The 10,884-nt window shown below is 33.9% G+C and overlaps 1 protein-coding gene across 4 annotated transcripts in view; it reads right to left on the bottom strand.

The window, feature by feature from the left end:
* The window catches only part of VTI1A (vesicle transport through interaction with t-SNAREs 1A), a 258,149-nt gene that overhangs the window by 197,959 nt on the left and 49,306 nt on the right, over positions 1-10,884 (bottom strand). For 2 of the 4 annotated variants that reach the window (XM_030452930.1, XM_030452932.1), the window contains exons 4-5: positions 8,074-8,151; positions 1,869-1,889 (exon numbers count right to left, since the gene is read on the bottom strand). In XM_030452930.1, coding sequence (XP_030308790.1) covers positions 1,869-1,889; positions 8,074-8,151 — 99 coding nt within the window. The remainder of the gene's footprint in view (positions 1-1,868; positions 1,890-8,073; positions 8,152-10,884) is intronic. The other 2 variants (XM_030452931.1, XM_030452933.1) reach the window with 1 other exon arrangement.

Raw genomic sequence — 10,884 nt, 5'->3', positions numbered from 1 at the left:
AATTACAACTTATCCAACACACAGAGAGTACCTAAGTGCAGAGAACAGAATGCTAACAATTGGGTTTTTCAAATTATTTCTCTCTCTAACTGTACTATTTTTGATCTAGACAAAACAAATACCTGCATTTAGTTCTTTTTGCTGTTGTTCTCACAACATGCAAAGAGAAGAAAAAGTAACCTATGAGACTGGCAAGGAAAAGCAAAAAAGAAAATTACCAGAAGCAATGTCAAAATTTATAGGTGGATAAAAAGAAGATTCATATTCTGCAAAAGGTATTACTGAGTTCAGTATAGCTCCTAAGTTGCATGCCCTTGCAATAACATCCTGAATTTTCTTATTTGCCTTCATAGCTATTTCAAAAAAAGAGCAGCTTTGTTTTTTTCATCTGATTACATTTTCAGAGTAAATTTACAATTAGGAATCTTTATGTTTAAAAATATATATGTTTACAAGCAAAAATTATATCTTATTACATTCTTTTAAAAGAGCACAAGAGCAGAAGTGCAGGTGTCATTAAAGAGATGAGCAAATGAATCTTCTGAAAAATCAGAAATCAGGCTACATAAACCCTTGCAACAATATTGTTCTCTGTTTAAACACTGGGACTATTGGGGAGGGGAGCTCAGCAGTGGTGGGAGGGCTTTCATGTGGCTACATGTTTATTTTGTTTAAATTTTTTGTTAACTGTTTTACTCTGTAGCTTTAATATATTAGTATCAGCTTCACGAGAAGAGGGAAAAATAAAGCATTCAGGGAACAAGTGAAAGAATATTTTTATCTGAAATATCTTAGTGTTTTTAAGAATTCTCTGTAATTGTCCTTAATCTGGTTACTTTATAATTCTTTGTCATCACCATTTCTAAAACTTACAAATCCTTTCCTGCAGAGCTCAGCATTCATTACTGATATGTCTGGGCACACATTTCAAAAAGAAGATACCAAACAAATATGTGATGTAAAATACTCATGCCTCTAAATATTTTTATTCAAATACTTCCCTGGTTCAAAATCTCCGTATGAAACCCTTCAGAAATCTGACCTATAAGTAATCTTGACTTTACTGTGACCGTTTTGGCAGCTGTTGGGAAATAATAATATAAAAAGACCAGTTCAGATACCAGCTTTGCTACAGCAGTAAGTAAGAGAGGATATTAATTTCAGAAAATATACTGAAACATTTGAAGAACTGGCCATTAAAACAGGCTTCTCTCTCTAAATATTTATGAGTCATTTTATAACTGGAAGAAAGGTGTTCTGGAATACTGATCTCTAGTGTTACACCTACAGATCTACAGCACTCACAAATAAATAATAAATATTGATATGCATGTGTAGGTCTACCTGTACTGTATTTTCAGTGGGTATACTTTATCCAATATAATACATAAGCTCCTTGAATACCTCACACCAAACTCAAAACATGATGAAATAGCGTGTATTTCTTTAGTGTTTCAGAACAAAGTTTTACCAAAGCAATGCTTTCACTTTCAATACCAGTGTATAAATGTATTTACCCTATCAAAGATTTTGTGATGCAAACATGATTATTACTGTACCTGATTTGATCATAGTATTTTAGCAGAGATCAAAAAATAGGGTGTTTTTTTCCCCTTCTTTTTCTAACGCCTTTAAAAAAAATCCACTATCAAAGAATGTTAATTTCTAAGGTTTGATCTAGAGATTCCTATGTAAGTGTACAATTATTAATGAAAAAAAGGCACAACAGTGAATATTTTAAAGCAATGTAATCAATATTTTTGCATTGTGTAGATTTCCCTGCAACAATGAACAAAAAGATCTACTTCAGATTTAGAAACTCAGCTTTAAAGGGAAAGCTAGACAACAAAAAGCAAGAAAGTACTCACCTCTTCACGTAATTTTATCAACTGCAACATGAACGCACAAAAAAGATAAAAAGGAAAGAAATGGCAGGAAAGAAAGATCAGTTGTGTGACAGGATACAGAATTAACATTGACAATTTATCTGTTTACATGTTTAGCATTTAAAAATCACAGACAAACACATTAAAAGAACCTAAACATAGACTACATGCAGAGTTTTTTGAACGAATAAAGATCACTTTCTCACACTGTCACATTAAACAAAGAGAATAGTGTGAAATTCTCTTTTAAACCACATCTAAGACACCATCATGAAATAAAGGGGAATGACTTCATAGAAGTCTATATTATAAAGAAAAAAACAAGTTTACTATTCCTCTCTTCGAAGACTGTACAGCTGAAGTGGTTTTGTATATACAAGTTTGCAGAATGTTTGCTGTATATTTTAGTCATGACAACTGATTTCTTATTTTACTAGCAGATCTAACTTATTAATAGATGACAGCATATTTATAGCATGTAACCAGTATTTCAATTTTTATATACCAGAGTTCTAATGTAACTTTATTATCTGATTTTATTATTGAACATCATTTTTTCAAGTAAAAAAAAAAATCAAGCGGCTTAGTTAAAAGGCACGGAAATATGATTTATTGCATAGCAAATTTAAAAATAGACAAAGGAACAAGGAAGAACATGAAACATACTTCCCTCAGAAAAGACCTATTCCAGGTTTTTAATCCCAGACCACTACACATTATGTGTATACATACACACATTGGGTGTGTGTGTACTTATATAGAATATACACTTTTATTTATCAATTTATGCTCGTAAAACAACACAATCTAACACTATTGATGACATTGCTCTGGCAGGTTTACTATAAAACTAAATTAAACCCCAGTCTGATTATCAAGATATGTTGTAATATCTCCCCTTAGAGAGACAGAGAAATTATTTGTACTGGAACAAAACATATAATTAATTACTCACAAGAAATGTCTGCATAAGAGTGACTCTATGAAAAATTACAGTTCTCTCACCGATTCCAGTTGAATTCGAAATTACAACAGCTACATCATTATCTCAGTTTATGCTGATACTTCACCTAGAGTTTCGTAACACTAATTTTCAACACATGTGTAAGCTGAGAATGTTTACTACTAATAAAGTCTCACCAGCATGAAGGAAACAAAAGAACCTCCATTATTCTCTATTGTTTCACAAAGCTCATCTAAAACTCAATGTACGCCTCACCCCATTACCAAAAGGGACACCCAGGCTCTAACTACAGGGAATTAGGAATTCCAGGAACTACCATACAGACCTGAGGAAACAGTTCCTCACTACGTAGCTAAAAGAACTTTGCTAGAATTTTATATAAAGAAAACCGCATTGTCCCCTAAACCCAGCGCTCAAATTCAACTGCTTGGCCTATCATAAACTGATCTCTTTCTCCAGATCTTCCCGCCCCCCCCCCCCCTTTTTTTTTTTTTTTTTTGCAAAAAGGCAAACATTAAGGCTCTTTAGAAAGAGACGATCTGGGAGTTGATCTGATAGCTATCTTTTTTTTCTGAGGCCACCATTCTTTGGTTGACTATGATACTTAAAGGGCCAAAGTTTAAAACTACTCTGCCGCAATAGAGCCTGTTTGGCCATGCCACCCTGCTATAATCAATGAGAGTTTTAAAATGCTGCACATTTGTTTTTTCAATAGCCTCCAAACAAAAATGTTCTATCTTGTTTGTGCTGCATGGCTGAATTTAAGCTCTGCATGGGATTTGCTGCTAAGCTAAGTAGTGGGAGAGGGTGGGTTGGTTTTTTTAATTCTGAACATTGGCTGAAAGATATTCATTCAAATTAACAAAAGATGTATTTTCCCCCCATTTAACAATGCTCTTGATGAAAATCTGTTACCTTTACTTTTCTGTTTTGAAACATTATTTTTGTTATGCTCCCCACTCAACTGTAAACAGCATTAAGCCATTTGCAGCCACCATTTTAGGTAACGATAATCAGCATATTTTTGAAACAGAGAAATTTTTATTTATTTATTTTTTGGCAACACAGAATTCGATACAAGACGTAATCTGTTCCTTTGTAGGCTAAAAAGAAAAAAAAAAAATCTGGTTTACACTGGTCTGAACCAGTGGAATCTCTTGTGGCTAAGCCTTCTGCTGTGACTAAAATCAAAACTGCACCACAGAGAGCAAGGGAGTGAGATGGTCTATGTGTGTGTGTGTGTCTGTGAGGCACGTCACGTGACACAGAAAACTACCGAATTTTTTTTAAAAAGCTGATAACGCTACCGCCGTCTCTGTCCGCATACAGATAACGAATAAATGCTGAACTCTATTAAACGCCCTTTACACATTATCGTGGGTCGAACACACCATTTTCTGAACTTATGATGACAGTCTATTTATTTTGCTATAAACCCTCGGCATGTAACGAACAGATTTGTGTCTGGTAATGATCTGCTCTGCCAGGGCTATATGAAATGATACCGACCTTCTTTAGATCTTGGGGAATTAAATTGACCAACTTCACCCCCTGGTCTGTAGCTGAAGTTTGACACACTTTATGCACAGCAAGCCCAAATCTAATATTATCAGAACTTTGTAGTCAGAAATTAAGTAGCCACAAAATATTTGTTCACCGCATATCACATATACGGTGTAGGTGCATATGGACACACAATTTAACCTAATGCAAATTTATTTAAACTTCTTAATGAACGTAGTTGTAAAAGAGGCATACTATTATATTTCCACAAAGTTGGTAGTATTGCATCTGACACTGGGTTTCTGATTTAACCGAACATTTACTTTCTAAAAACATATAAATTATGACATAAAACAGTTCTGTGATTATTAAAGTAGTGTATCATTTTACTGACAAGCTCAAAACTTACAAACAATTTAATAAATATTCATTTTTGGGTTTGGGGTTGCAAGGTGGGAGCTTTTTTTTTTTTTTTTTTTTTTTTGATGGGAGAGGGGAAACTTCTGATTCTTAAATTCTCTATGTGCTTCATCTGAAACATTCACCTGATCTGATTTAAGAATAAATTAATGTATACAAAGCCATGACTTCACTACACCCTAACAGTACCATGTGTCTATTTCACTCATTAAACAAAGATGTGCTTATTTAAAAAAAAAAAAACAAAAAACATTTAATAAATAAAAAAGCACTATTGTACGATTTTTATATCTTCTTGCAAGAAGTCTCTATATGCTTTATCTGGTAACATTATTTGAATCTTGGCATAACAATTCTAAGGCCACATTATTCTAAGTTGTCATCTACATGGGATGACAGCTAGTTATAGGAGGGATTCAGGAAATAAGAAGTAGACAAAAGATCAATCATAACTTGTTAAGTCTTACATCTGTTCTCCATACTTCAAGATTTCTTCTTGGGAGAACAACTGGAAACTCATACCTATGACCCTCCTCATCACAGATTATAACTTGGCTGTGTTTTGCTGTAACTGTACCTTTGAAACTCAAAAAATAGAAGATGCATAAAGAAAGGATGCAAATGGTGCCCCATTTATGTCTCTACACTCAATACAGTTGTACTAGGAGGTATATATCAAGTTCCTTTTTGTCATTTCCATCCACCAAAATCGTTTTGCAAATGTTTTCATGATGACAAACACCACAACTAAAATGTACAGCACTTGGGTAACACTCCAGTTTAATCAGATATTCAGCATCTCTATTAGCAGCTTCTACCAATACTTGTGGATTGGTACAGGAGCAATCCTGAGCTGGCAACGTTTGTCATCAATTCTTTTGTCAGAAGAGGAACTCCTCATCTCCTCTTTCGAAGTTCGGTGACTGAATTGGAGAAAAAAAATAACCCATCATCTTTCATTTTAACTAATCCAACCCAGTCCAAACTTAATGATAAATGAAACTCCCATAACAACAGGGTGAGAGTCAGTCCATCTACCTCTATTTATTTCCATCAGAAATAATTAAAGCAAAAATTTGAAACATCCTCAAATATTTTATATGTCTGTAAATTATACCCAATGTCCATTCATCACCTAATAAATGCTTTCAATTGATATAATAACGCACATAAGTGAAAGTGTATTGAGTCTGAGGCTAATGAGTTAAATATGTCAAGGTAACAAGATCACTGTATGGTAAGTACCCAAACTTTACACTTGATTTGGATAGCTGCATGCTCTGATAAGCTCACTATCAAACTGGAGTTCTTGCTGTAATTGCTTGTGCCCATAACTATGGGCACAGAAGATAGTACAGATATAAATAATGGTGTCCCATAAGAGTAATAATGAATATTGGAACAGTACAATAAAACATTTATAAAATACTGGCATTCACATCTTAAAAGACGTTCGTTGACTTTGTGGTGATACTTCAGAGCAAGATATTCAGAACTTTCAAAGGCATGAGGGCAGGAATTTCAAGTTGGGTTACTATATAAACTCCACCACCCAAAATTTTCTTTCATTGAAGAAGTGGTCATTAGGAAGAAAAAAACCTAAAAACATGTTAACAGAGGGTCTAAAGTATAATTTCTTCCTTAAGGTGAGACCATGTTTCTTCCATCCAGTTTAGAAAAAAGATCATAACTTGTAGAAGTGCACATGAACCAGTTATTTAACCATTCCATAAAAAGTGAAAATAAAATATTTTATCTCATTCTACAAATAAGATACTCTGTTATAAGTAAAGCTTCTTATCACAATTGCCCTTTTATGTCTGAATTCACAAAATTTTTTTCTTGAAATGTAAAAATAGAAGGACCTTAAAAGAAATGAGAATCTTAAGACTGAGAATCTTAACATTTTCACAGGACTGAGCTTACAATCATTACATGCAGACTATGAAACTCTTTTCCTTGAAATCATAAACTCACTATTTAGGGATAAAACCCCCTCATTATTTTATTTAAATTTTTTAATCTGCCCTCACTATGATATATAAAAATAAAGATAAATATATTTTAAATTTAACCCTTCATATACATATTAGATCTGCTGTACCCTAGAATCTACAGATGCATTGTATCCTGTGTATAATTAATGTATGTATTAGAGCCTATCCCAGAGTTTAAATCTTCCATGGCACATTTAAAACACTGTATAAGATTAAGGCTTAAAGGGTCTGTGTTTTAAAATTCATTGTACTGGGATAAGCCTCCAAGTCCTCCTTTTTTCCAATCCTTAGTGGAACAGAGCTTATATTGAGGGTAGAAGATAGTAAAATTTTCAGAACATGGTTCTGTTCCATTTCCTTATTTAATATTGCATTTATCAGTTAACCATTGAAATAAGCTTCCCTTTCACTAACAAAATAATTTAAATTCTATCTGGTCAGAAAAGAAAATGTGATGTTTAAGAAAGCTTTCAACTAACTTCTAAGTCAAAACACACAACTTTGACTACAGCTGACATGATTTTCAAAAAGAAAAGAAACATTCTGCTTTCAGACATAGCTTGTCAAACAAGTTTTAGCACCAAAAGAAATATGAACAGGTGGGTCAAAGTCCCCTGAATATCATGCTGCCTTTATAATTTTCAGTAGTCTAGTAGGATTCTCACTGTAGTGTTCAGAACAACAATAAAGGTACAAGATTTTTTTAAAAAGTCTCAGGATTATCAGGCTTTCCTACATTAAAGAGATGGCTAGCACTCTGCATTCTAGTACAACATGCATTATGAAAGCTTGCTTTTATTAGTACAACTTGTGGTTGTGATACCAGGAGTGAAAATCTGTTTAGGGAAGGAATCACACAAGGCAACTGAGTGGGGTACTGCCTAATTCGAAGAGCGCACTTTCATTTGTTTTGCCTGCCAGTGTTGATTTAATTATACTGCATTATTATCAAAGCTGCATTATGTACTTTTTTTTATTCCTTTTACATGTGTTTGAGGTGAGGACCTTGGCTTTGTCGGCAAACAGCGCGTTTCAAGTTATTTCTTAAATACTAAATAATAAAGAAAAGAGAAGAAAAGATTTTTTTTTGAGATAGCAGACAGTGATCACAAGTTAAAGGGTTAAATGTAAGATCTCCAAGAAACATTTTGAAGTTGATTAAGACCCCAGCTTTGCATTAAACAGTATCACTTCCACATGAGTTGTTGCTAATGCTGTTAAGGAGCAGCTTGAGAAGCCCAGTGTGCCAGTGACCTCCTTCACCCTCTAGCCACCCACTAGGGCTTCTTGATTAGCATCCTACCTGGTTCTCTGAGGAATTCCCGTCATCCCCTAGGAGCTCATTCCGCACCTCATCACTGTAGGCGATCCGTGACCTTTTCTGTAAAACAAAAAGAAGAAAGGGTTAGGAAGTAAAGCTCCAAAGCCATTGGTATCAAGGCTGATCATCTTAAGCCTTGAGAGCCCCCTAATGGATACCTATTTGATTTAAAAAAAAAAAATAAAATCTGCGACTAAAAGTTATTTAAAAGTTCAACTGCTGTATTTTGACAAATTTGCATGGCAAAACCTTAGCATTTCTAAGAGAGTCATCCTCAGCTTTTCAGCAATGAAAGCAGCTGCAGGGAAACTCGGGGTACATAATGTGTGATCCCAGAAGCACTGAAGAAACGTGTAGGAACCAAGTGGGTTTTTGTGAAGAACACTTGCTAGCTGGATGCAGAACTCAGCATAGCAGTGCAGTGAAGCCATTATATGGGAAAGGAAGACTGAGCTTTGCCCAAATACAAAAAAAAAAAAAAAAAAAAAAAAAAAAAAAATCAAACAAACCCAAAACTTGAACTACACATATTTCTCAAAACTGACTGAACTTAAAGACACAGAAAATTAACAAGTGTTTTCTATGCTGCTAAGGTTATGAAGGCTTGCTAGGAAAGAACCAGAAATCAAAGGGCAGAAGGAGAGAAAACAACTGTACAAGTAAATATTGGTTTACAGCAGTTCATAGAAAAAGTCCTAAACTGAGATAGTCTTTAAGTTGTTATGAAAGACAGTGGTTATTCACAGCTTATGAGCTCCAGATTTGCTCATGAACTGATCATCATATTGGTTCTAAACACAATAAAGTTCTGAGCAATGGAAAGCAAAAATCAGAATATTGCCAGTGTAGCTCAATGTTCCATGGCACAATAGACAAGTCCATAAAGAAAACATCAGCCCAATGTTCAATTTCTGTGTTGGCCAGTTAGCAGGCCCCAATCAGTTAATAATTCTGTCCTGTAAACTAGGAACCTAGCAATAGATTAAACCTTGTATTGGTCATCTCAGCACAACAGATTTTAGCTTGTTATCCTTACCAATTTGTGATTCAGTTGCTCGTGTTCAGATCTAGGTTATTTGCTAAAGCTACAGATGTATGTAGCAAGGACAAAGCATACCACAGACCTACTACAGGAGCTGAATTGTGCCAAATCTTTTGGAGATCTCAGCTGTCACAGTTTCGTGCTAACCAAGCTAAAGTAGTCTACAGCATTAAAGGAAATGAGAACCTTTAAAGAGCCTGTGGTATCAGAGCTCACTGTTTAAATTATTCATTTCATCACTATGGGGGACTAAAACACTCCACAGTATGCAAAGACTATCATATGGAGATAGGTTTTGTTTTTATTCTTTTTTTTTCACCAAAAAGACAACAACTTGGCATAGATTGCTAAATTATTTTCCTATTTTTATTTGACATGCATCAAACAAGGAAGGAAGTTGCAAGTATATATTAAATAAATATATTTTCTGATTAAGATTCAATCTTCCCATTTGAGGTCTTGATAGTTCTGTACAGTCTCTCCCAGTTTCACAAAATGACTCAGCCACATTGATTTTGTTATTGGTTAATGTATTTATCATCATTAGACTGAGATGAGAAGCATGATGCTTCATGATCTTGTTCTCCAGTGAACAAGTTGCCTGATTACATAGGGAAACTGAGACAGTCCTTGGCTACACATCATTTATTTGAAAGATTTAGCTAGCTGACATTCTTGTAAGAGCCTGCATGCAGGAAAGTAAAAAGAATATTCTTCAGAGGAAAGAAATAAATGTTAATAGCAATAAAATTTTGTAATACTTCATATCAGTATCACTGAACTTAATAAATATATTTTTATAATTGTTCTTTTATTGTAATAATCTGTCATGATCTGAAAATCATTAATTATATTAAAAGAAGTAGCCCTTTGACTATAATTAAGTATAACTCTTTGCCATAATCAATAAATAATTTGATAGTACTTTTGATCACAGTTTCACTACCAAATGAATCAATAATATAAAAAGAAAGGCCTTTGAACTAAACTGTTCATTTGTTCTTCCAGGATTTTCCAACATATCAATATCTTGAATTATAATTCTTATTTTTATTAAAGTAATATTGGCTAATACTTTTAAATGTAGCTACCAAAATTAGTTTGGTTCATTCAAACTCAATAATTAAATAATTTGTAAATATTTTTTTTTTTTAGTTTGCAACAATCAACTGTTTATAAATATATACTTTAGCCAAATGCAAGAATGATAGGTTGAGCTGGAAATGTCACACACACTGCTACAGTTTGAAGCAACCCAATTCATAATGCATTTTATAAATAGTTAATGACTTCTATACATAAGCTAACCAGCCAAATCAAGAAATTGTCAACATTTTTAGTCTTAGTTGTCAGTTACCACTGTCTACTGGTACTTTATATGTATGTTTCTCGAAAAGACAGAAGCTTTAGAGAGTTTGTAATCCAAGGCATTTCTGGGCAGTCTAGTATAGGTTTAAGAGTATGCAGGTTTGTTTTTGGGTTTTTTGGGGTTTTTTTTGTAAATGTCTGTTATGTATAGGAGTTTTCCTTGTATCTTATATTTTCTTGGATATACACAGCCAAAAATTCTAAGCACACGAGTGTTTTTAACGCAGTGTAATGTGTTTGAACCCAAATGTTGCATGAACACACAGCAACACAAAAGGGTTAAGCCACTTTCTACAAGAACTTGAAGACAGAGAAAGTTTCAGGGGCTGTTTTAAATGTACTACAGTACCCAGATGTTCTGACAAGAAAGAATATCTGATTCC

This window comes from Calypte anna, chromosome 6 (assembly GCF_003957555.1).
Source record: "Calypte anna isolate BGI_N300 chromosome 6, bCalAnn1_v1.p, whole genome shotgun sequence".
In the NCBI taxonomy this organism is placed as follows: Eukaryota; Metazoa; Chordata; class Aves; order Apodiformes; family Trochilidae; genus Calypte; species Calypte anna.
The sequence above is the reverse complement of the archived record's forward strand: the minus strand, read 5'-3'. Positions and strand labels throughout refer to the sequence as shown.